Source organism: Tiliqua scincoides, chromosome 1 (genome assembly GCF_035046505.1).
Source record: "Tiliqua scincoides isolate rTilSci1 chromosome 1, rTilSci1.hap2, whole genome shotgun sequence".
Taxonomy (NCBI): Eukaryota; Metazoa; Chordata; class Lepidosauria; order Squamata; family Scincidae; genus Tiliqua; species Tiliqua scincoides.
The window spans coordinates 95862891-95889827 of NC_089821.1; the positions used below are offsets into that span (position 1 = coordinate 95862891).

At 40.3% G+C, this 26937-nt stretch overlaps 1 protein-coding gene across 1 annotated transcript in view; it reads right to left on the reverse strand.

Annotated features, from left to right (window-relative positions):
- Positions 1–2223: 2223 nt before the first annotated feature.
- Positions 2224–26937, reverse strand: part of PRPF40A (pre-mRNA processing factor 40 homolog A) — a 37958-nt gene continuing 13244 nt past the window's right edge. Inside the window, exons 6-26 of the mRNA XM_066611974.1 lie at positions 25718–25795; positions 25508–25618; positions 24098–24218; positions 23398–23422; positions 21719–22018; positions 19283–19391; positions 18410–18474; positions 17992–18156; positions 16514–16622; positions 15545–15695; positions 14901–15034; positions 14386–14500; positions 14133–14224; positions 13850–13966; positions 13128–13265; positions 11810–11905; positions 9902–9988; positions 9699–9795; positions 9549–9610; positions 4975–5103; positions 2224–3540 (exon numbers count right to left, since the gene is read on the reverse strand). Coding sequence (XP_066468071.1) covers positions 3448–3540; positions 4975–5103; positions 9549–9610; positions 9699–9795; positions 9902–9988; positions 11810–11905; positions 13128–13265; positions 13850–13966; positions 14133–14224; positions 14386–14500; positions 14901–15034; positions 15545–15695; positions 16514–16622; positions 17992–18156; positions 18410–18474; positions 19283–19391; positions 21719–22018; positions 23398–23422; positions 24098–24218; positions 25508–25618; positions 25718–25795 — 2394 coding nt within the window. The 3' untranslated portion in view covers positions 2224–3447. The remainder of the gene's footprint in view (positions 3541–4974; positions 5104–9548; positions 9611–9698; positions 9796–9901; positions 9989–11809; positions 11906–13127; positions 13266–13849; positions 13967–14132; positions 14225–14385; positions 14501–14900; positions 15035–15544; positions 15696–16513; positions 16623–17991; positions 18157–18409; positions 18475–19282; positions 19392–21718; positions 22019–23397; positions 23423–24097; positions 24219–25507; positions 25619–25717; positions 25796–26937) is intronic.

Genomic DNA, 26937 nt, shown 5'->3' on the forward strand with positions numbered 1-26937 from the left:
CTGCTCCATAGCTCCTTCTTAGTTGTTGATTTTACTCAGGCACCTTGATCTTACTGAGGCCAGACATATGCGCATAGCAGGAATGTTGCCAAAAACCTGAAGGTGGTCATGCAGTTGAGTGTCACTCCCCCCCATCCCGCCAATTACTGGCATTCTCATACTACCAGTTGCATGGACAGGCTCAATGCAGTACTGAACCATTGAAACTCCATAGCTTCCTTCTCTCATTTTCTTTCCCTTCTACATGGGGGGAATGTGAAGTGCTTTAACACTGAGAAAGTGAAAGCTGTGATTTACACAACAAGCAGTGTGTCCAAGATTTTTTTTTTTTAATCACTCTTCTAGCAGTGATGGGTCAAGCCTACTCCCATAGTGTTGTGGAATAAAAAGGAAACCACTCAAATGCAACAACGGTTTGACAATGCCCATCACACAAAGATTTCCGGAACCATCACAATTCTAGGAACATCTAACCATGCCCATCTTACCTAAACACTTTCTCATCATGTCTTTCCTCTGCAAAGCTCCAGGCACGAATGGTATAACACTGCCTTCTTTTCATTTTGTCCCACCTTCATTTCTAAAGCACAGATATTACATTTAGCCTGCCCACCCACCAAAGCTGCTGCTGAGCATCAATGAACCTTTGGCAACTGTGTGGGATACAGAACAGAGAGGGAGCACAAAAAACTAAAGATTCAACTACACGTGTTCTTATGGTTCCTGGTTATTTTTCCCTCCCCTGTGCTACATATCATGCTGTTGCCAAAGAGAGGGAGCTGAAAGGCATTAAATTTGCACTTAGAAGGAACCTCATTAAGCCCTGTGGGTTGCATCCAGTTACTCTGGATGCAACCCACAGGGCTTAATGAGGTTCCTTCTAAGGTTAATGTGCATTAGAGTGCAGCTTTATGTTCCCATACTCTCATTTGCTTCTGCTACATTGTCCAAATGTACAAATTATCCAACTATAGAAAAAGCAGAAACTATTTTATAAGCACTCAAGGAAAGGAGAGAGGTTTTATCTTGTAATTCCAAGTCATGGTCTGAAAAGCACACAAGGCAACAATCTTGCTGGTACTAAGCAGGTTCTGAGTGTCAAAATTAGTATCTCAATAGCAAGTTATCTAGAGGGCAGTCTGTAGAAATAAGTCTGTAGAAATTTTATATGTATAGCTTTTTATTTTTAATGGAAAAATAAAGACAATGCTTTAAAAATATTTACTTAGAAACATGTTTCTTCATGTAAATTATGCAAGTCAAAGTATTTTACATAAATTCTGTTGCATTTGGAGTGGAGGGGAAGAATAGCTATAATTTAAATTCCAGCTGTTTTAGTGCTATGATTTGCTCCTTCCAGTTCAACATACAACTGAGCATTAGACATGATGAGCTATTAACCTACATACTGTAACTAGGTTTTACTATTGGCATGTAATTCAACTAGTTAGCAGTACTTGCACATTTCTCAAAAACAAAAAGCCACACCCACACAGTAAAGTGTTGTGATGTTTTTACAAGATTAACATATCTATATTTAAAATGTGCTGATCTAGATCCTGGAGTCCCAGCAATTGCGCAACAGAATAAAACCACATCTTTTCAAGCCTTGGCACTCTTGCCATGTAATTCTGGACCAGTCACCACCATGTCCGCACCCACTACTTTATAATTTCCTGGACGTTTTATTACTGTGCTCTTACAATTAGCTATAGCCAGAGATTTGCAAATAATTCTTCACTAAGAAGTTATCAGTTTGCTGCATATGAGGGGGATGATTAATGTTTTATTACACTTGATGGCAACAGAACGAAGACACCCTATTCTGTCATCTATACTGCAAATTTGAAGCCAGCCTGTAGTTTGTCATCAGTGCAAACTGTTGTGCTCAAAGGTTATACTGAAATTAGTGCAAACTAAGAGTAACTACACACCTGTTAAATTATAGTCCTGATTTATTTAACTGCATAATTTAATTGCTATAGCTATGAAAAAGGCCCATTTCCAAAATGCATCAATTCACTACTTAAGCATGGTATTGGGAAAAAGTATTCCTTAATAGCATTACTGATTCTGAACATATCAACAAAGGAATGGCATGTTTCGAAGAAAGGACTACACTAGAGAACTGAACTTCTCTGCAGTCTTCAAAACAATTGAAACCAAGTGAAATCAGTATGTGTCAGCTGTACAGAGTATTTTAAAAAACAGAAAAAATACCAGTACACGCTAGAAGACGAGGTTTAATAAGTGATAAAAATGTACAAAAATATTCAAATCAGAAAGGTTTTAGAATCTGTACCACAGTAGTCAATACTCCTCAATGTGTAGGGCAGATAGTCCTTTTAAATCAAGGGTGGTCAGAGGCTATTTAGTACAAAGAAAAAGAACAGAATAAAAGAGACCAGGTTTTTATCATCAGGTCAACATTTTTCTCAAAAGTATTATGTCAAACATTAATTTTCTAGACAAGAGTATTGCAACTGTTTTTCAAAATTTGGTGGTACATTCTTCAGAAAGTCCTTAAGGCAACATATTGCAATTAATTTACAGTCTGATTCTGCTATCTTATTTAACATTGGATTAATGCTGAAATAATGCCCTCTGCCATTTTTTAAAACACATTATCAGGTTTTCTCTAATAAAAAATGGTAGCTATATTATTACATCAGCACATCTTAGTGCCTTTTATAATTAGGGGCCTATTAGCATTTTCATCAATAACCTATTTTTCACAGTTTTAAAACTTGACACTAAAAATTCACTTCAGGGTGAAACTTGATACACGTTTCAACCTAAAGCCAAAATTCAATACAAATCACCAAAAACATCAGCTTGGCCAGCAAGGTAATGCGCAAAACCAAACACTGGTTTCCGGACTACCATAAATCAAGAAAAATATTTCCCTCTCTCCAATTCCTTTCCTTCCCATTTGCAAAAGTAAAAAAGAACAAAAACAAAATCCAGAAATGGAGCCACAAGAAAATGATAGCACATCTTTCTCAGGAGAACATGTGCACCTTTTCCTACCCACCACCCTCTTTACTTGACAAGGGAACCAAGTTTGGGTCTTTCTAGCAAGTGCTGCTTTACATATGAAAGGCCTGAAAGGCTCTGGGACTTTTCCAAGCAACAAGTGAAAGAGTTCAAAAAAATAAAAAGATCTTCCACTCATTTTAATGTGCTCTCTCTGAAAATTGTCGTACATGGGGTATATACAGGCTGCCCGGTTTATCAAAACAGAACTTCAGCATAAATTCTGAAATGTTCACTGTTTTTGCCAATTTGCTGTCAGGCACACAATGATGTCATTGATATTTAATTATGCAGTAGAACTGAAAAGCCATTGTTATGCCAATGGAACTCAGAACATTGGAATCCGTTTCCTGAAAATTAGTCATCTATATTTTTATTAAATCACTTTGTAAACATATTTGGTATAAATATTTATTGATCTTCATCCAGTTGTTCCAAGAGGGTCCTCCTTTGTTTTTCTAATTCACCTTCACTTAATTCACTACCAGAGGTATCCCAATTACCCTGCAAAGAGATGAAAAAAAAAATAACTAGCACACTTTTACATAAATTGAGAATTGACTCACAACAGATCTTCAATTTGGCCATCATTGGGCAATACAGATTTCATATCTCAAGCAATGTGACATTTACAAATCTGAGATGTACATTTTATTTTTAAAAAAATTGTCTCCAACAAAACAAATCAAAGTGTATTTGTATTGTTCACTTTTAAATAACACCAACAGCCATTCAAGAACCAGCTGCACTCACAGCAATTTTATGGGTGCCCTGTGAGTTTGTTTCCATTTCCAAACTTCTTAAAAACAGATTCAATCACTAACTTGGCCTGATTTGATTTTAAGTCATAGCTATCAAGATCTTTGTATTTTCAACACCACTCCCACCCTATCATCTTAAGACTGGGGGCTACACATCACAGCTGGTCACAGGTGTCAACTGTTGCTAAGACTCTCAATGGTCCAATGGTCTCAACAGAGAGGGCAGCAGCAGCTTGGAGGCATCTTTTCCTGCCCTCTTTTAACTCTGAAATTGCAAATATCTCAAATGTTCCCACATTTGCAATGGTACTTAATAGTTTTGACTCTTAGGCAGATGTTGCTCTTAGGGGCAATTTTAAAAGTAATGGTACTTTGGCAGCTGCCTGCAGCAAGGGGACTTTAATCCCCTTCCCAGGGTAAGGGAAGTAGCCCTGTAACGGGACTACTCAATTCTGCAGCAGCCCTTAGGCGGCCATAGAATCAAGAGCCTCTGTGTTGGGTTGTGCAACCTGACATAGAGGTCAGGATCTGGGTGGAGCTGAACTCCACCAGTCTCGCCTCCCTCCCTCCCGCCCGCCCCGCTCCCTCCCCCGACATGCCTCCTCTCTGCCCTCTCCATATCTCCCCACACCCTGGAACACCTTCTCCTTGCCCCCCACAACCCTACCTACCTCTCTGCCACCTGTCAGTTCAAGCGCCCATGAATGGATGGAGCACCAGTGTTCCACCAGTGCTAGCCCAACAATTGGCTGGTGCCAAGAGCTCGCAAATGTGCTTTACGGCACATTTGCGACAGTGCCTGCTGGCAGTAAGCCAACACACTCTGTTTAGGGTTGGGCCCTTATGTAAATGTTGCTCCTGGGGGCAATTTTAAAAGTGCTGTATAAATGCAATTAAGAACAGTTAAGGTAGATGCTCTTTTTCAGGTTATGATTCTGGACAATGTTCTCTTATTCTAACCTTAATTCTTAGCCACGCCCTATAAGGCCCATTCGGTAAGTCAAGAGGAGAATGTAAACCATTCAATTTCTTATCTCTTTGTCCAGAAATCTGTTGATAATCGCATCTGTATAAGACACATAATTCATGTGCAAAGTTGTAATTGCTAAGCTAGCAACACCTATCCTACCCTCACCCCACCTCCTAACAGCAAACAAAACAAATTAACCAAACTTACAGAATCTTTACCAGGCCGTTTTTTGGGAGGTGATTTATGTTTTGATTCAGACCGTTGTCTATTTCTGTCCTTTTCGTTTTCTCTCTCTTTTTTATCTTTTTCTCGATCAACATCTGACTCTGGAGAATCCTTTATGAAGTAAAAGCAAAGAAGTGTATGTCAATGATGGACAGAAATAAGACTGAAGACCACTGAATTGCCAGCCAATTTCCAGAGGGTGACCAAACTCCAACTAGTAGCTGAGATTTTTGCCAAGAGGTGTACTGGACTGAATGCTTTGTCTGATCTAGCAAGGCATCCTCTTAAGCCAGAGTCCATATTCAGGATTCTATGAAGTTACTTTATACAGACAACTGGTCTCTCCAGCCCAATATTGTGTGATCTGTAGCAGCTCTCCAGAAGTCTCCACTTTCAAACCCTTGAGAGTCCCTTTACTAAAGGTGCCACATATTGGATGTGGAAGGATTCACACATAGTACCTTTAACAAGTCCATTGTGTCTGAATGGTTAAGAGAATCCAGATTTTTAAAAAAAAATATTATAAACACCCATAGGAATTGTGTTAAAAGGTCAAAGAACATGAAAGACTAAAGATAGCCCTCATGGGTATCCAAAAGTCTTGTTTCAACATCCTCCTATCTACTTAAAAACCGATTGCATGTTATCAAAGTGAAAGAAACCATGATTTTTATTTGAGATGGACCAAATGGAGGTATTCACTATTTCCTAATGTGTGCAACACAACAAGAATACATAAGATAAATGCTAGGAGCCCAATCCTAATCAACTTTCCAGCGCAGATGCATAAGAACATAAGAACATAAGAACAGCCCCACTGGATCAGGCCATAGGCCCATCTAGTCCAGCTTCCTGTATCTCACAGCGGCCCACCAAATGCCCCAGGGAGCACACCAGATAACAAGAGACCTCATCCTGGTGCCCTCCCCTACATCTGGCATTCTGACTTAACCCATTCCTAAAATCAGGAGGTTGCGCATACACATCATGGCTTGTACCCCATAATGGATTTTTCCTCCAGAAACTCGTCCAATCCCCTTTTAAAGGCGTCTAGGCTAGACGCCAGCACCACATCCTGTGGCAAGGAGTTCCACAGACCGACCACGCGCTGAGTAAAGAAATATTTTCTTTTGTCTGTCCTAACCCGCCCAACACTCAATTTTAGTGGATGTCCCCTGGTTCTGGTATTATGTGAGAGTGTAAAGAGCATCTCCCTATCCACTCTGTCCATCCCCTGCATAATTTTGTATGTCTCAATCATGTCCCCCCTCAAGCGTCTCTTTTCTAGGCTGAAGAGGCCCAAACGCCGTAGCCTTTCCTCATAAGGAAGGTGCCCCAGCCCCGTAATCATCTTAGTCGCTCTCTTTTGCACCTTTTCCATTTCCACTATGTCTTTTTTGAGATGCGGCGACCAGAACTGGACACAATACTCCAGGTGTGGCCTTACCATAGATTTGTACAACAGCATTATAATACTAACCGTTTTGTTCTCAATACCCTTCCTAATGATCCCAAGCATAGAATTGGCCTTCTTCACTGCCACCGCACATTGGGTCGACACTTTCATCGACCTGTCCACCACCACCCCAAGATCTCTCTCCTGATCTGTCACAGACAGTTCAGAACCCATCAGCCTATATCTAAAGTTTTGATTTTTTGCCCCAATGTGCATGACTTTACACTTACTGACATTGAAGCGCATCTGCCATTTTGTTGCCCATTCTGCCAGTCTGGAGAGATCCTTCTGGAGCTCCTCACAATCACTTCTGGTCTTTACCACTCGGAAAAGTTTGGTGTCGTCTGCAAACTTAGCCACTTCACTGCTCAACCCTGTCTCCAGGTCATTTATGAAGAGGTTGAAAAGCACCGGTCCCAGGACAGATCCTTGGGGCACACCGCTTTTCACCTCTCTCCATTGTGAAAATTGCCCATTGACACCCACTCTCTGCTTCCTGGCCTCCAACCAGTTCTCAATCCACGAGAGGACCTGTCCTCTAATTCCCTGACTGTGGAGTTTTTTCAGTAGCCTTTGGTGAGGGACCGTGTCAAACGCCTTCTGAAAGTCCAGATATATAATGTCCACGGGTTCTCCCGCATCCACATGCCTGTTGACCTTTTCAAAGAATTCTATAAGGTTTGTGAGGCAAGACTTACCCTTACAGAAGCCATGCTGACTCTCCCTCAGCAAGGCCTGTTCGTCTATGTGTTTTGAGATCCTATCTTTGATGAGGCATTCCACCATCTTACCCGGTATAGATGTTAGGCTGACCCGCCTATAGTTTCCCGGGTCCCCCCTCTTTCCCTTTTTAAAAATAGGCGTGACATTTGCTATCCTCCAATCTTCTGGCACCGTGGCCGTTTTGAGGGACAAGTTGCATACCTTAGTCAAGAGATCTGCAACTTCATTCTTCAATTCCTTAATAACCCTTGGGTGTATGCCATCAGGGCCCGGTGACTTATTGATCTTTAATTTATCAATGAGGTCTGAAACATCTTCTCTTTTAACCTCTATCTGACTTAACTCCTCGGTCAGGAGGGGCCGTTCGGGCAGCGGTATCTGCCCGAGGTCTTCTGCCGTGAAGACAGATGCAAAGAACTCATTTAATTTCTCTGCCATCTCTAAGTCTCCTTTTATCTCCCCTTTCCCTCCCTCACCATCCAGAGGGCCAACCGCTTCTCTGGCGGGTTTCCTGCTTCTAACATATTTGAAGAAGCTTTTATTATTCCCCTTAATGTTGCTGGCCATGCGTTCCTCATAGTCTCGCTTGGCCTCCCCTATCACCTTCTTACATTTCTTTTGCCACAGTCACAGATGCAGACTTTCAATGGTCTGAATCAACAATCCTAACTGCTGGGAAGGAGAGAGGAATGATGATCCTGCTATGCTATACAAAGATCCTTCTTTGCTATGCAAAGAAAAAAATATTTTAACTAATTTGCTCACCTCAATGGGAGCAGACCCTAACTGCAACCTTTTACCAGTGAGGCAGGGCCAGTCTGGGGAATGCGAGTCCCCTGCGTGGAGGAGTCACATGACATAACTGACCCTGCCTGCTAGCAATATGAGAAGTTAACCCACTGAATGCCCCTCCTCAGAGAACAAAATTCCCTTAAGTCGAGGAGGCCTCCGTGATTGCCCCTCCCCCAACTGCAGAATGCAGTGTACATCCCCCATTGGCATGGCTGCATCAGCACTGGAAAGTTGGTTAAGATTGGGCTGTAAGTATATTGAACTGATATACAGCATAAGTCTGCAATATTTAGGAGTGAATCCAAGTTTTCATTTAAAAAAATAAATGAAAGCTCTGTGGTTTTTGAAATGGGCATGAAAAATCTGAGCGCTGTCAAACTACAAAACTGCTACAGTTCAAAACTTATTTAAAATACTGCAAATATTAAATATTAATATTAAAATACTGCACATTTGATGTTTTGCTTCCAAATCAAGCTGATTTGCAAGTTTGATTTTTCCTTCTGTATCTCAGGACCTGGGTGATTTATTCCTTACAAATAATACACATATAAATTGGTCATCAAATAAATTTTAATCAGATTCAGGTTCTTTCTACGGTGCAGAGGCCATTGAAATTCAAAAACAAAAACAATATGAACAAAAACAAAGAATCAGGATAAGTAAAGCCTTGCTTCCAGCACTCAAATATACTAGAATAAAAAAAAAACTTTGAGAAGAAACCTAAATAGGAATTTGTGGGAGTGATGAACAGGTAAAAAATGTAAGTATGCCTTTAAAAACTCAAGCAGGAGCTGGTAAGTTAAGCCTGTGGCCAGGTAACAGCTGAGAGGATCCAAATTCTTTATAACCCTATGAAGATCCTTTCCACAGTGGAAAGTAAAACGTTGGAACTAATGCTACAATATGTTTTAATCTGTGACTTAAAGACTCGAGCAGCATTTAAAATTATGTTTTAAACTAACCCAGCTATGAAAGACTTAGTATGTTTGTAATACTCATGTAAAGCTCCTTATTTCAACATCCAAAATATCAATTGTTTCAAAATTATGTTTTGAATTATGTTACAACTGGCTGTAAGACTGCAAGCTGGAGAAAAAGCTAGAGGTGGCTGTTTCGGCAGGAGCAGCAGCACTTGGAAAGGTCCTTTGCTATCACTGAAAGATGACCAGCCCCACCCCCCCCAGCTCCAACTGCCTCTCCCATCCACTGCTAAAACATGTCAAGCTCACTTGACAGGATCCTTCAGGATCCAATCAAGGGATGGGATGGATCCCTTGTTCATTCATCCACCTTTTGAGGGAGCAATAAGGTGTTCCTGATTAGCGACCATGGCTGCAATTCTATGCACATCAAGCTGGGAATCAGTCCTATCTCAAACACTTTCAAGTAAACATGCATAAGATTGTGCTGAAGTTGATTGAGAAGGACCCTGGTAACCAAATTTTGGCTTCTAACAGCCAAAATTTATGGAAGCCTGGTCAAAAATGTCCCTTAGTGTTTTGTTGGACAGGTAGGTGCACAAACTGAAGAGACTCAAGGCCAGGATACATTCTTTAGAGATTCAAAACTGAGAAATACTTACCGACTTGTGCCTTCTCTTTTTGCTCTTCTTTTTGTGTTTCTTTGATTTCTTGTAGCTTCTCTCTGTTAATGCATTACAATGTGAAATAATGATTAAGGCTACTGACATTTATCACCTCTAAATTTATTTTAGCAAGATTCAAAATTTTACCAGATTCTGCACTGGAAGAGCGTTCAGAAGCTGATCGTGACTCTGAACGCTGCCTCTTTTTCTTTGAATGAGTATCTTCATCCTCAGATTCAGAACCCTTTAAAACAAAGTTTTAAAAAAAAGTTTGTTTTTTTTACAATTCCTTTATAAAGCAGTTTGATGTGAAGAATCAATTTAACACAGTGCACTAGTAAAGGCCTTACCGAACGAGAGCGAGACCTCTTTCTGTGATGCTTTTTAGATTTTTTAGAATGCTTCTTGTTCTTTGAATGATGGTGCTGACACTCGTGCTGTAGCATTAAAAACAACGAAAAATTATTTATCTGAAATACATTGACAAAACTCTCAAGAACTAAAGTCGCTGTTAGGTAAATACTTAGAGCCCTTCTCTAAAGCCTCTTATTCTGAAGGACATCCTCCATTTTATTTACTTTTTAAAATTTGTACTCTGCTTTTCTCTAAATAGACCACAATCTTAATCATTGAAACAACTTCACTGAATTTAACTTCTATATAATCTTATATTTTGAAACTGTGTTGTGTGCCTTTCTTGACTTTGCAAAGTCACACTTGCCAATACTTTTCAATAGCAAGTGTGAACACAGAATATCTTGCAGAAAGAAAGATACTTGAGAGGAATGAACTGGAATAATATTTGGGGTCAGTTTCAACAACAAGATAGCTGAAACAGGTATGGCAATCCTTCTGGATGAAGTATATAAGTATATGACATTATACTATCAGGCGCTGGATACTTAAAGAGAAAACATACTGTCAACTATTAAAAATGAATTGTAGCTCACTTTCTCAAATCTGTGATAACACTGAGTAATTTACTCTCATTGTTCTCATGGCACGTATCGATACCTATCCCTAGTGAAACATTAGTCCAATATTTCGAAGTGAAACAGTGTTTCACAAAATATTTCCAAGCAAAAAATCCCATGTCAGTTGATGAGAAGCAGCTAATTCCTGGATTCAATTTTTGACAAACTGCTCAAGACAAATGTATTACAGTTAAAATGAAAACAAAAGCACATCATATCTATGAAAAGATGATAGAGTGTGAAAAATAAGTCTTTCCTTCTTTTATCTTTCTTTTCTACATTCTGCACATGCTGCCAGTACTGGAGGCAGTTGCTACATCCTCTCCTCTTGAACTGAGAAGTACAAGATATGAGGAGAAGCTGGAGGCTCCAGGGACAGCTGCTACATTAGCCATCCCTCTATGGGAGCTTGAAAGTGGAAATCTGTGAAAACATTTCGCACTGTGCATATTCCACCCTGCGGTGCGTGAGACTGGTCTCTCCAGGAAAATGCCACACATAAGATAATCTTCTGCCTCTGTTGCTTCTTCTCTCTACCTGCACCCCAGTCACCACCTTGCAGTTTGCCCTCTTGCTTGGAAGAAGCTGATAGCAGACAAAGGGATCCAGATGAGAAACATGTCCCAAGCTCCTAGTAGCACAAGTAAACATGCAATGTTCTTCTAGGTCAATTACCTTTCCCAACTACTTGGGCCCTAAAGTCTTGGCTAAAAAAAAAAACCAAAAACAAAGCAGCAGTAATCTGCTATGCTTCAGCATGCCAGCTCCACCTGCACATAACCTCTGCTGCCTATTTACTGGTAGAGGGACACACATGTGAGCTTCTCTGCAAACCAAATTGAGTTCACCCCATTCCCAGAGTATACACAGACCCATTCCCTAGTCCTATCTCATGTCTAGCTCACCTCCACCCTCAATTCCCACTTTACTGATAAAAGAGCAATATGTTTTTCAGGAAAATCATAACCATAATATTCCCTCATTGAACAAATTAATCAAGTGACTAATTCAATGAGATAAGCAGTTTGCCTATTAAGAGGTCTTTCTCACAATGGGTGCAATCCCAAACCCTTATGTCAGTGCTTTCCAGCACTGGCATAGCGGTGCCAATAGGACATGAGTTGCATCCTGCAGTTGGTTGTCACTCACGGAGGCCTCCTCAAAGTAAGGGAATGTTTGTTCCCTTACCTCAGAGCTGCATTGCCCTTATGTCAGTGCTGAAAAGCACTGACGTAAGGAGTTAGGATTGCGCCCAATATGATAAAGTATGACAAACAAAGTTACCTCTAGTAAGTATATGAAATCTTTAAATATTCTTTTTCTTTCGGACTCTAGAGTGATGTCTTCAAATGCTGGTTCCTTCACAAATCTCTCTCGAATCTACATGCAAGAAAGGATTCAATAGTCAATTATAAGCTCCTTTAATAAGCAAAAGGATTCCTTATGCGAGTGCAACACGCCTTCCATTAGAAAAAGAAGCATCTTATATGAATCTGCATTCTTTGCAATTTCAGGATATAATCCAATGTATTTCAAAAGAAAACTTGCATCTCAGAATGGTTATTTAAAAGGAATTCAAAAAAATTAAATAAATGCCTAATTGTTAGAATCATCAACTGCCTAAAAGACAATTTTTTCTCTTCCTTAATTAGTAGAAACTTCAATAAAGAGGAATTATCTAATTTGTACAGTTAATGGCTTTGTATCAACATCAGATATTGTTAATACTTTCCTGATGGATTCCTGAACATGGTCCAAATACTGAGAAAACATTCCACTGGACGGAAGCATTAGATGCATTTGTATGATACAAATCAGAGCTAAGATTTTCAGTCCCACATTAATTTTCTTTAAAATTAACACCAAATATTTCCAAAGCACAAAACTTCTCTTCCCATGACTGAACAATCATACTTTGCACAATGATAAAATCTCTCTCAGCTTTTAGAAAGGTATTCTTTATAAAAATTCCCCTGATCAATGTAAGTCACATTTGATGTTATAAATTACAATTGTAAACATGAAACACACACTTCAAATATGCTTTTCACGTAGGAATATGTATCATTCTTGTACTTAAGCTGGAGATAGTTGATTGTTGACAGGACTTAGTGGAATTTCCTGGGAAATCTCCCTACCCCTCAAGGTGAATTAAAACGATTCATTCAAGGGCATTAATCTTTCGATCTGGCACTTGTGCTGGATCCTAACCCCAGTCCTGGGACACCTGGAGCAGCTCCAGACTACCCGGATCTGCGCTGCCTCCTGAGGTGGCACAGATCTGAGTAGTCCCATTGCAGCTGCTGTGACATTATCCAGGGTATGGGGAATGAATTTCCCTTGTTCCAGGCTGAGCCCCAACCAGCCCCAACCCTGTGATGGGGCAGGGGCAGGTCAGCTGGCCTCCCCAATCCAGTATGGGTTAGGATTGGACTGTTAGTTAATAAGGTTCTTACGACATGTAACAACATCTATATTTGAAAGTTTGTTAAGAGTATTCCAAGGGAGGCCATTTTCCAGAATGTTCTGATTAAATAATTAAAAACAGTTCTCAGAGTGAATCAAAAAAATCTACCTTCAAAACACTACACAGCATACTTACATCTTCCCATACTGCATCCACTTCAATTGGAGGGGTTGCTTGTTTGAGCATGCTCTTAAAAGCAGACTCTTTCCGTTTCATTTTGCGAGCTTCTTCTTTCTCTCTCTCGCGCTCACGGGCTTCTGCTTTTTCCAACAGCTACACCAAAAGAAATGCAAATGAACACTCAATGAAAAGAGGCAATGCAAAAAGCAAAATGGGATTGAGTTAATGTTGTCCAATTAAGCACACTTTTTCTTATCCTCATTTACTTTCCATCTATTGTACCAAGTTCACTCCTCATTCCCACCAACAATACATTTCTATGACTGATTAGTAGCTATATGTCTTTATTGTATAAAAATATATATTTATAAACATACTGCGTTCTTGTTGGAAGTTCACATAACAGTTTACATAGCAATCGAACAAGACAACTTAAACATTTCAAACGAGCTTAAACACACTGGCATGAATTCAAATGTTCTGTTGTGCAAATCAAAGGCACATCAATCATGCAAAGTAATAATTCCTGAAGTTCCACATATTTTCTCCTTCACTCTCTTCTACAGACCCATGACACATCATATTGCCACTCCAAGGGTCTCCTGACTCTCAGAAGTAAAGGGGGGGGGGCAGAAAGACCCATTGTCCTTGTATCTTGGGGTCCAAAAGAAAAAAATACTTTTATTTTGTATGCTATCAATACTCAATGTTTACAAAAAATAATTTCAAGAACTTACACTATTGAAGGCCAGTTTTATATTTCCAGCATCTAACGTGGTAGCTCTTTTAGTTGAACTGATAACCGTGACAAAATCTTCAAAAGTAGTATTCACTTCCACTACAAATCCTTTATCCTGGAATACATGACACCAGAAGGCATAAAAACTCTATGGTGGCACCAATTCATCTTCTAACACCACAATATAAAACTGCAGCTTCAGGCCTCAAACTGGGCCACACTAGTTTAGTCATTTTTAAATAGAAATACTAATTTTCTTTGATTGAAATATTTCTGCTCACCTTTAAAATGTCTTTTATTATCTTCTTTTCATCATGGTAACGTGCTTTTAGATCTTCAACATAAAATTTGAAGAGATCGAGTGCTGTTGAACCTAAGAAAATAAACTGTATTGGTCGAAAAAGCTCCTGCTAAATGAAAACTGCATTTCTCATGATACTAACCATGATTCTACATGTGCTACCATTCACCAGAAAATGTGTCAGTGTCGCACCTCTATTACATTCTAGAGTTAAAAGCAGAAAATATACTTACCAGGCTGGCCAAGCATATTAGTAAATCTGATATCAGAACTTATGGTTGGATATAACTCCATCCATGATGACATTGAATGTAACTGGCCGTGTTCATGCAGTTCATCCAAAAATATCTGCAAAACACAATGTGGAACGGGTGGTATGATCATATATTCAGCAATGTATCAGGTTTCCCCTTTCTGCAACCTCACAAAAAAAACATAAAGGTGGCACCAAAACTGCAGGTGGAGAAGCAGTTGCTATTCCACTAGTTTACCACTGCAGAATCCATTTTCACAAGAGGAAACAAAGCAGCAATCATAAAGAAAAAGCTCCTTTGACTGCACTAGCTGCTGATTTGTTCCTAGACAAAATTCAATATTAACCGTTAAGTTAAATCAAACCCTCACAAACAGTTATCTGAACTCATTACTGACACATTGCAGAACACACAGACACTGGATAACCTAGTCAATATCTAAAATAGTCAAAAGGTCTTCAAATTGACACTGAAGTTAATATCTCACCACCAACCTGGAAAGATTCTCTGTTTTTACGCTGCCGTCGCCTTTCCCTGAGTAAGCTCTTTTGCTTTTCTTCCTCCTCTTCCTTCTCCAAAGCTCTTATGTGCTCTTCAAAGCAAATCAGTGCATCCTCTTTATCCATATCTAGGAAAGAATGCACATAAGATTTTCAGCTCCCACGAACCACAAGTTCAAACTACGATTTACTGGGAAATCCTGACATATTTTCAGTTTTAGGGCTCTTCCTTATGGGTAGTAACTTAAAATATACAAAAGGAAAAATGTATTTCAAATGATCAAGTTGAATAAATGTGGCAGTCTTGAGATGGATCCAAAACCTTTATACTATTGAAAGCGGAACCCTAAAAATTGTAATGAAAAGGTAGAGTAGAAATTTCTCACCCATTCTGGAGCAAAACACTTTTTTTTTTAAAGTATCAGAATCAAGGAATACAGTATCAACTTTAAACATTTCCACTATGAAAATTCAGTGCTTACATCTATGACAGTTTTAATGGCATTTTAAGAATCACGCCACAATTAGACTACAAAAATGATGCTTGATGACTTCAGTGTAGTTGCTGCTACACTTAGTAATGTCTAAGCCCAAATTCTCACAATCCTACAAAGTGATATCAACTATTTTGTTCTTACTCTGAAGCTCCTCATCCTCTGCAAATGTAGGATTGTCCATTAGATATTGTTGGGCCTCCGACCAAGTTGTACAATAAGTAACATTAGCCATGTTATCCAGGATGTTTTTTAATGCCTCCCAATTCCTCTTCCTTAATTGTTTGGCTTGCTCCTGAAAAAGGAAACCAGATAAAGATTAATAGTATTCATTTTTCTAAAATCCTCAAAATCATTCAGCACTTTTGACTGCATAAAGTTCACTACCCACATTATGTAATCCTATGGTCTCATACAAGGAATAAGACATTCTAAAGCAGGGGTGTCAAACTCATTTCATACAAAGGGCCGAATAGCATTCATGTCTGCTGAGGGCCGGAGGTGATATCATTATACAGGAAATGATGTCATTAAACAGGTAAAAACCAGAAATAAGCACTATTCTTGTGTAAGAACTAACTATTCTCGTGTTAGCTGCTAATGACAGGAGAGAAAATACACAAATCTTGATCATATTTCAAGATATGGGAGAGCCCAATTATCATGTGGGCCACCCTTTCAGCAGTGTCACCTCAGAATTGCTCAGCAGCTGAGAGCCTGAGCTTCTGCAGGCCGCATCTGGCCCCTGGGCCTTATGTTTGACACCCCTGTTTTAAAGCTTGTCAAGGGTCCTACATGATTCAGTTGGGACAAGAAGACCGCTTCCTGGAAAGGTTCCCAAGACTTAACAGTACAGAAACTCCCTACTCTCATGAATGATCAATTTATGAACAGCACTTTCATCCCCGAATTCCGGACTACTGATGCTGCCGAGAACAGAAACTGTTTAGGAGTATTCCCAAGACTCTACAGTGAAACTGACAAGGTCCCAAGTGAATCTGATAGCTATAGCATCAGAAAGGGGTTATGTTAATCTACACATTTAATCTTCCTAGGATGGGAGAGCAGAACAGCAGGGTGGAAACTCCTTGACATCAAAAGGGAAAAAATTACTTTTTCTTTTTTTGAAAGAAAGAACAGGACATCTTCATATATTTCAAGACGATCACGCTCTGATATTGCATTCCAGACTTCCATCTCTCCAAACATTTGTTCAGCTTTTCTGTATAAATGAAGAAAAATATTGGGTACCTCATTATCTATTATAAATAGCCCCACTGAGATTTCTCCAGTTCTTCCTCACTGTTCATCAATATCCATGCTTGTCAAATCTGTGATAATCAAAGAGGTAAATATATATACAAGCGGCCTGCATTACCCGTGGATTTGGAACCTGTGGATTTGATCATTTCTGGGTTCTGAACTCGCAGGTGGGTCCAACCTGTACCCTCCAGTGTACAGTGACAGGAGCTGTACTCTGATCGTGTGGAGGATTGGTCTGAGGGCTGGGAGGCTCAGAAGGCCTTTTGAGGCTTCCGGAAGACCAAAAACCACAAGTTCCAGAAATTGCAATTTTCTGTCTTCCGAACGCTTTACAAGGCCTTCTGAGGGCCAGGGAGGCACCCCTGGCCCTCAGAAGGTATTCCAAACACGCCTGCAGCTCCTGTCACCTCTGGAGGGTACAGGTTGGACCCGCCCACACGTTCATGCAATACAGGAATGCAATACAGCTCTGGTCAGGTTCAGAGAGTTCGGGGGCTCAAAATCCACTGTTTCCATCATTTGTGAACTTCAGTATCTGCAGGGGTTCCAGGAATGCAACCACTGTAGAAACTGAGGGCCACCCTGCATATAGATTCTGATAATGCAATCCTACATAACACGTTTCAGTTTTATAAAATTATCTCTTGTCCCACCAAATGTAAAATAAGAACTAACATGCTAATAATAAAGATTTTTAAAGGGTTTTAGATACTGACTTGGATCCTGACTTACCATCCTGCTTGTGCAAGGACCCACTGCAAACACAACAGTAAGCATGGGTCCAAGTTCCTGCTCTTTCTAAACAGCTGTCACACTGATTTACTCTACCATCCATATGAGACTATGTCCCAAGTATATACTGCAAATTTTTGTACAAAGCAGAATTTGTTTGGCAAGACATAATACTTATACCAAAGCTCACTAGGCATATTACAACCAGGATGCAATTCAAATGGCAGAAGCATCACTGTAGGTAGCTAGATCCATGCACTTGGCTTCAGGCATGACTTAATGCAGGAGAACAGCACATGGAAATGATCATTGTGTATATTTCGAATATCAGTTGAACTTTTGTGTCTGCCCAATTCACACACAACTTGCACATCAAACCAAAGTCTGAGGGTGCAGACGGAGATCACATTTATGTTTTACAAAAGAACATAAATAACAGCAACTCTGCAAATTCTCTTTCCCCTTGCCAATTACCAGAGATGGGAAATAGAATTAACAGTGAAGTTCATTTACATCTAATACCTCTTAATTCTAATTCCCTTTTAATCTGAAATACAATATTGTCCAACTAGCATCATGCATGCAGTTCACCTTACTTGTATCTGGTTGTGGAGGTCATCTTTTCATGGTTTTCAAGGAAACGCTGAAAGGATTCTTTTGCTTCTTTGTATTTTAATCTTGCTTCTTCTTTTTCTTCTTTCTCTGTTTGGACTTTGTAAGCATTAAATGCTTGCTTCTTCTCACTTAGCTTTGCCAAAGCACTGCAGATTGAGGGGGGGAAAGGCACGAGCCTAACTAAATATGCAATATCTAATACCAGTTCAATTACTTACAGAAATGCATTTCAATCAGCATGCAGGAGGAAAAGTTTCAATGAGTACTTTGCATGCATTATCTTTCCCCAAAAAGAACACTTCTGAACAGAAATTATGTTTAAAGGTAGAACATTAACTTAATAATGCAAACAACTATTTAAAATTATGCTGATCAGAAAGAAACAGGAAGAGCTTATACCTGTATCTTGGATCATTAATTATCATTTTCATTGCTTGCTCCCAAGAGGCATTGGATGGTACACGCTGTGAAGATATTAAATAAATAACGTAACTTCAAGATTAGTTCTTTTATATATTTTGTAGTTGCCCTGTCTGATTTGGTCTAGCTTGTTAAATGGGGACATCACTGTCAAATTTACTAAAGCGCATTTGCATGAACAACTGTTACTGTAATTTCTTTTTTTTTCTTCCTACTGGAAGCATGAATATTCGTAACAATAGCACACATGATTCAAGGCACTTTTAACTATCATGCCACTTTCAACTCATACAATTTCTAGAACTAAAAGCAAGCTAAGTTTACTAGTGTCACTTCTTGTGTTTGGTTATAGGTGATATTTGTAGTTTGCTATGTTATGCTTGTGCACTTTTGTATGTTTTTTGTTGTTGTTGTATGCTCAATAATGCCTAATAAAGGTGTCTGAATCTAATCTAGTGTCACTTCTTTTGGTTCATTTTCTATCTTTTCTGACAAGATGGGCAAATTGAGAAAAACAACAAGGAAGGGTTTCAATTTTTTAATCCTGCAGTGACCTTTCAAGCAGCAGCATTAATCACTTAATGAAGTGATAGCACAAAGTCTCTCCTCGCCACTTTTTGAGAAAAATTACATTTGCCTTGCAAATGTCTCCTCCTCCTCTTCAGGGCCCCCCCCCCCAAAAAAAACGTTAAGTATTTGTAGATAGCACAGTGACATGCTGGTTTATACCAAGTACATTTTGTCTAATACATTCTTTTTCCATGTTTACTTCAGTAGGAATACCATCCTTCAAAAGTTTCCAACACCCTCCCAAATAGAATTTCTCCCAAATCAAGTACTATATTTATATACCTTTTCTTTCAATAGCTCTTTAAATGCTTGCTTAGCTTCTTCTTTTGTATTCCACGTATAGGTTTTTTTCACTGGCTGGGCATCCTCCTCCTCTTTTTTGGGGGTAACTCTACAGATTGAAAAAGAAAACACTTGTTATTACTTTAACAAAATGTAGCACTATAAGTGGGCAGACATGAGAAATGTGCAATTATAAATAACAATGATGATGCTTCTCCAGAAATGACAGAATAGGCAGTTGAACCTCAATAAACTCCAGTCATACCTGGGCTCCAGTGTGCTAACAACACCCAGCAGCTGAGCACAACTCACCAAGGTGTTGATGATCTATTACCATAGTTCCTATCTAGGCACTATATGCTAACACTGCCCTGTTCTTCCATAACCAGAATGGGTTTTTGGCTCCTGCAACTGCTCCAACCACTTGCTATCAGCTCTGACACAGTAGACTGCTGCTGAACGGTACTCTCATGATAATGTGTGTGAGGAAAAAATGTTCATCACACTTTGTGCCTCATAGCCAATATGTATGCAGACATTTTCAAACAAATAAGTTTTCATAAACAGAACTAACAAGATGTAAAGTGAACACTTTAAAACCAGTATTATATTGGTCACATACATCTGAGCAACTAAAAGTGATTTCAGTATGATGCTTATCTAGTATGATGCTAGTAGTCATCATACTAGATACATAATTTCAAAAAGTTGCTTGTCTTTATGTGCCAATTTTCTTGTGATACACCTAATGATGGAGATTTATTTTAGTAAATTTTGTGGCGCTAAGAGGACAAAACCTTGACATGCTATTCATTCTTTTCAAAGCCCAATTTATGGACAAACTACACAACAAGTCGTGCCTGTTTTCTCAGATTTTGGATGAAGCTGGAAACTATTAGAGGCGGCACTGTTGGTTTATTCTGACAATTTGGAAATGATGACCAAGAAAATAGAGCAAGATACTGGATCTTGTACTTACACAAAAATTTGAGCCAGGATTCAAGAAGCATTCTACTAGTTTTGCCAACCCAAAACATGCTAGCTAGAACTAAACTCTGGAAACCATTTTAAATGCCAAGGTTCAGTTCTAAATCATGTCAATAATACAGAAAACCATATCTCTGATAATGTGCAGGAGGCATGACACCCCATCAATAAGTCAGCACAGCCTACACCAAGACTTCTTACATCAAAGGAAGGAGTTTTAGAAATTTCCTCCTTCCTTTCCACCCATCACAGAGTATGTACTCTTTTATACAAACAGGTGAAGGACTCACTGTGATGGATAAAGCCCTTCCAACTCTTCATAAGTAAATGCTCTCATAAAAATCTCAAGGGTAGCATGATGGTAAGCCACCTTGCAAGACAGAGGCTGACTTACACCTATTTTCCTTTCAAATGCAGCACGCATCCTAGACACCATGAATCTTCAGTAATTAACAGAACATTTGGAAGGACCAACTTCAAAGGCACTGGCCTGTGAGCTTGTCCAAAATAAGTGAGACAAAACCTGATGACACTGCTCCCCTGCCCATGTCCGATTGACCAAGAGGCCTAAAAGAAAATTCCACATCAAAATATCCTTCTGAAAAATAAAGCTTTACCATGAGCGAAGGCAAGAATATGAAAAATACCCACTCTTGGAAGATGCAGCCCAGAAGTCTAGCCTGGTTTTCCTGTGTTTGATCCACAGAGGAATTATTCACATATCCCCAAAGGAAAAGAATGAAATTTGTAAATTTGCAAACCATTTCGCAGGTATTCTTGAACCAAGTATCACTTGGTCCTGCCTGCTCAATTCCTCACTTGCCAACAGTGCATATGGCCCCACAAAGTGAAATTAGAATATCCGACCCATCCTATAAGTCCACTGCTCTAACTGGTCGTCAGTCTCCCTTCAATTACTGACTGCAATAACCCCTGTTGCATAAGTTTCTTAAATGTCACTCACTTAAATTGTCACTTTCACAAGTGACAATGCTAACCTGAGAGGAGAAGCGCTGATAAGAATTATGCTCTAACATTATACTACAGTACAGAGGTCCAGAGCAGGTCTAGAGTAGAAGTTACCCTAGATTTTGGCAAGAGAGAGGATCTCCAGGGGAAAGAAGATGATAGAGAAACATTTTTCTATATCTCTGTTGGTAGCAAGTGGAAGGCACTACTTCACAGCCTTCTGTTAACCAAGTTGCAGTTGCCTCTTTCCTGTGCATAGGAGAAGGCAGTGCAGCACTGGAGACCTAGCTCAGTGCACAGAAGAGAAGCAGCAAAAAGGCAAGAGAGCTTCAAACATGAGATATTTTCAAGTGCCTTGGACACTTACACTTCATTTATTTTTGTCAGGTCCAATTTTTCCAAATGACATTTTTCCAAATGATAAAGGGTTCTCTCTAGAACCAAAGAATCAGACACAAAACATGCCAAACTAGTACTTACTCTAAGGATTCCTGTTTAGGCGATTCTTCTACAGAGTTAGTGACAACTTCTGCAATCAGTTCCTGTACAACAGGAGCAGCTGGCTGTGCCTGCTCATCAGTTGGAGCAATGGCAGCACTTTCGTTTTCTACTACAGTAGCAACAACAGAGGGCTCAGCTTCAGGAGCGGCTGCAACAGCAGGGGCGGCAGGGACTGATGGTGCCGTTATAGGAATTTCAGGAGCAGTGGTGGCAGCATTTGTAATCCCTGCTGCAACAACTGCAGCAGATGATGGTGGAATCGATTCTTCTGATTTACCACTACATAAACAAAACCAGGGACATATTAATAATCCTGCCAATTGCAAGGGCAACATTTTAAACAATCTACACTTACAAGATTTTACCTGCAGAGTGTTTCATTTATATCCTTAGGAAAAACCTATTTGGGCTTTACAAAGCAATAGCAAGCATAGATCAATCATGTGGTTACCCACCCTTAATTCCCCACATAGCTGCTTTGAGCGCGTGCCAGAAAGAGAAAGCAGGGTAGAAACCTTGCAAATAAATAACATGCACCACGAAGGCAGCAGATTTCATCAGCTCCTCTCAAGACCTCTGCAGAGGCTAACTAAGACTAGAACAGCAAAGAAACTCCCTGAAACTGGTAATCGCTCCTCCTCTTCCCTTCAGTTGGCTGGTAATTCCACAGATATTCATACCTCTAATTTGCAGGTGGGTTGGGTGTGATTAATTTGTGGAATGTCTTAGAGCCCAAGCCTGCGCTTGTGCCGCCGAGCACTGTTGCAAACGTGCCGTAAAGCACATTTGCCAGCCTCAATGCTGGTTCCGGCCGGTGCTGGGCTAGCGTGGGGTGGTCGCCCAGCTTCTGTGGCTTGGCGGTCTCCCAGACCACCAAGTTGTAGCACGGTAGGCAGCGGTGGGGACGGGGCAGGGAGGAGGCGTTCCAGGGAGGGGAAGGTCGGTGGGGGGCGGAGAGAGGGCAGGGATGAGACGTGATGGGGAGGTATGACGCGAGAGGGGGGTGGGCTGGAGGCGTGCCTGGGGGAGGGATGGGAGGCGGGTCCGTGGAGTTCCATTCCGCAGGATCCAAGGCACTCATGTAGAGCTGCGTGCCCTACATGAGTGCCTTTACCATTTACCCATTACAGGGCTGCTTACCTTACCCAGGAGAAGGGGAAGAAAGTCCTCTTCTCCCAAGGTGCCTCCTGCAGTAGCCCGGGAGGTGCAGGATCCGGCGGCAGCCCTTCTCAGTGCTGCCAAACCTGGGCACCCCAGGCAGCTCAAGATTGGGCTGTAACCAGGTTTTGCTCTGCCCTGCTTACTAGATTGTGAGGTATATTCCTATCACATTATACGGCCCAACACACAAACAGGATGAAAATGACTTTTCCTAAATTTAAAAACGAATTTATAGGGATATTAGCTTCTTGGTATGTTAACATTTCCTAAGAAACTGTAGAATCATCAGCAAGTAGCTGAAAGGAACGTTGAAGGGGAGTCATGTTTTGAATGTTTGCCTTATATGTTATCATTCCACATCATATGTAATGAGGTTAGTTCTATAGGAAAAAAGTAAAGGACACTTAAACAATCACAACATGTTCAATTTAGGTAAAATGTTTTTTTAATGTCTCATAAATTTACAAAATTATGAAATCAAGTCTTTTCATACATACCTGTTTTCCTCTGCTTTAATCATTGCTGTACAAAAACAATAAAGTTGTTAGCCAATTTTGAATAAAACTGTATATTAAAAAGATAACAAGGGCAATTTTATAGGCAAGTCCTAGAAGGTTTTGAATGAACTTCATTTCAATAGCTGTTAGTACAACGTAAAACATGAGAATGGCAGTAAACTGGTCAAAGTTAATGCTTAGAAATTAGGATACCACATACTTTCCAGTGGCCTGTTTAATAGTATCCATCTTAACTAGTAATATTTTAATGTAGATGACTCAACGCTAAAATCTTTGTTATCAGGTGACAGGGGAGGACAACAGCCAATAAAGGACTGTCTTCTTTCATGTTGTTAGTGCCCCAGGTGGATAAAGATCTCAGGAATTGGCCAGGTGGACCCTCAAAGTCTGGGTCCTTGACCAGTGCCTGACCTCTGATAATGAACCTGAGCAGACAGTACTGAAGGAAGTCATTACTGCATGGTGATGTATACTTTTTATACCAGCATACCACCTATATTCTCCATTAGATTAAACAATCCATAATTTAGATTATGGTATATTATGCAGTAAAGGTAGGGGTGGGGGGAATTCACTCCAATTCTACTGATAATTACTACAGTTACCACAGTTCTCTGTCAACTATGGATTAAACACTAACAAGGTAAATAAATATAGATAAGGTTTCTATGAAAGTTACCTTCAAGGTCTTCAAGTTCTTTTGGTTTTGCCCAACGTGATTCCTTTGTTTGGGAATTGTAGTAATAAGGCTTTCCTGAATCAGATTTATATTCTTTCCAGGGACATTTTGACAACAGTTGCTGTAAAAGAAAAATGTTTTCACAATATTTTGAGAGTGTTCTATAATTCAGAACTCAATCCAATAAAAAGGTCTAATAACCCAATGGAGTGACATCTAAAATTAATGCCGCAAGAAACAAAGAATGGGATTCAAAAAATTGCAAATGAAATTCTGTGCATGCAACAGCCTTTTTCTTAGCACCGTGCCCCTACTGACACCACGGAAGTTCTTAACACAACTGCCTCATGAAAGCAATCCTCTACTCCTGTGGTTTTCAAACTCGCAGGGAGTTTGAATCCTGCAGTAAGTCTTTGCCAGGGCGGGGGGAGGCAGCGGCGCAATCCCCAGGATTGCACCACTCAGGAGTGCTGCAGGGGCTTGGTGCACTTGCCCAAGCCCCCTGCAGCCCCCGGGGGTGCGGGGAGCCCTGCGCAACCTTCGGCAGGGCTCCCTGGGTCAGGGAAGGTGACAGCAGAGCGATCGCGCCCCACTCCGCTAAACCAGAAGCTGTGCACAATCGCTCCACGTTCCCTTTTGATCAGGCTGCAGGGACTGGGGTGCACCCTCCAGTCCCTGCAGCAGCCATACCTGGCTGCGGGGAGCCAGGCATGAGTGCCTGCAGGGCTCCCCGGGTCAGGGAAAGTGAGAGTGGTGCGATCACGCTCTGCCTCCACAAAATGGGAAGCGGAGCGCGATCGCCCCACTCTCACTTTCCCTGACCCAAGGAGCCCTGCAGGCACTCGCGCCTGGCTCCCTGCAGTCAGGGACTGCTGCTGCAGGGACTGGAGAGTGCACCCCAGTCCCTGCAGCCTGGTCAAAAGGGAACATGGAGTGATCGCGCACCGCTTCCGGTTTAGCAGAGCGGGGTGCAACCGCTCCACGGTCACCTTCCTTGACCCGGTGAGCCCTGCCAAAGGTCGCACAGGGCTCCCCGCACCCCCGGGGGGCTGCAGGGGGCTTGGGCTGCCTCCTCCCTGCCTCCTGGCTGCCCCCATCCCTTAAGGGGAAAGGGACCAGGACCCTCAGGCTGGGGCATCGTGATGCCCCAGTTTGAATACCACTGCTCTACTTTGTGAAATAATTTCCTTATGATCCAGTCACTTTGTTTGTACTGGATGGTTGGATCTGGCCATCAGACGCCAGGCAGAAAAATCCTTAAAACCAATGGTAGCTAAACAACAACAATTAAGTTTACTAAAGAGTTTGAAAAAGCTTACATAAATATAATGTACAAATTATACTATTCTAAAAGAAAAATCTCAGAAACATGGCCAAAGCAACAGTTAATATTTTTTTCCATGTGCTTACCTCAGCAGGTGTTTTGAGATCATCTGGTTTTTCCCATGTTGACTGTTTGGTCTCTGTATTATAGTAGTATGTTCTTCCATCTGGTGATTTATGTTCTGACCACACAGATTTCTAGAAAGAGCAGAGGAGCATACAAGTTCTACAAAATGTCAAGGAAGTTTAAAACAAAAGCTAGAAAAAAGTTTGGAAGTTTAGAAAAGAACACAATACCTGTTTGGAAGGTTCTTCAGTAGCTGTACTGTTGTTGGGGGTGGTTTGCTGCACTGAGCAAACTACCGGAGGCGTGGGCTATATAACAAGAAAAGTACACTTCTGAAGAAACTGCATTTAATGAAAACCACCAAAATTCAAGCCAGAAAAATACCACTGACACCTCCAGGAACACCCCCCCCACACACTTTTATTCAACACTATTAATGCTACGCAATCACACATGGTACTTATACATGGCAGGAGATCAAATTTACATCTGCCAGTTTCGGGTCCACCTCCAATTCACAAGGTGGATTTTAATTTGAATAGATGACTGCGTGCATAAATTTCCGAAAAATTGGAAAAATTGGAAAAAAAAGAAAAAATTGATTATGGAACGTTTTATTTTAACATGATGAATAAAATATTTTAAGACAAGCTGTTCAAATATTTTCCAAATCATTTCTAAAAAATACGTATGGTATCAGATTATTCTAATTTCTGTACACTGAGGACAAGCAAGTCCTAGGTTACAAAATGAAATCTCCAATGTAAGAACAAGATGCATTTCTTCCTTTAGGAGGTGCTGCCATTGTCACAAGAAAAGAAAAAGGTTCCAGTTTTGTTTTTGCATATGGGTGGGTATGTTTGGTTCTGTTCTGTCCTCTTCACAAGGCCTCAAAGCATTGGAAGAAAATACAGAGCAACAAAAAGGACCTGAAAGTATATACTTAATTTAAAAAGGTTAAGAGTTTACATTTATCTGATTCCAGAAAACGAAATCATTTAGCTACATTAGTTTATCTTTATAACCTTTGTGTAAATAATGATTTAATTACTACTAATCTGGTTCTTTACTTCCCCTACCAACAACCATAGATTAGTGTATTCTTGCAAATTAGCCATTAAATTATTTTTCTTTCCTACTCCCCTCAGGAAAATGGTGATACCAACATCTAGCATATGGAGGCATTTTAACATTACAAGTTCTTCTGAGAAGAAAAATGTGATTTGCAAATATTGTCAGACGAAATATGCATTTCCAAATGCTACCAGGATGACAAAACACATTCTTGTATGTAACAAGTGTCCTGTAGATATTAAAAAATCCTTCATGGATCTAAGTGAAGACGACCACACTGATAAAAATGCACATAGTTTTTCTCAACGTTCTCTTCAAGAAGTCCACTTTCTACTCCATCTGTAACATCAGCAGCAACACAAAGTGTTGTGCCATC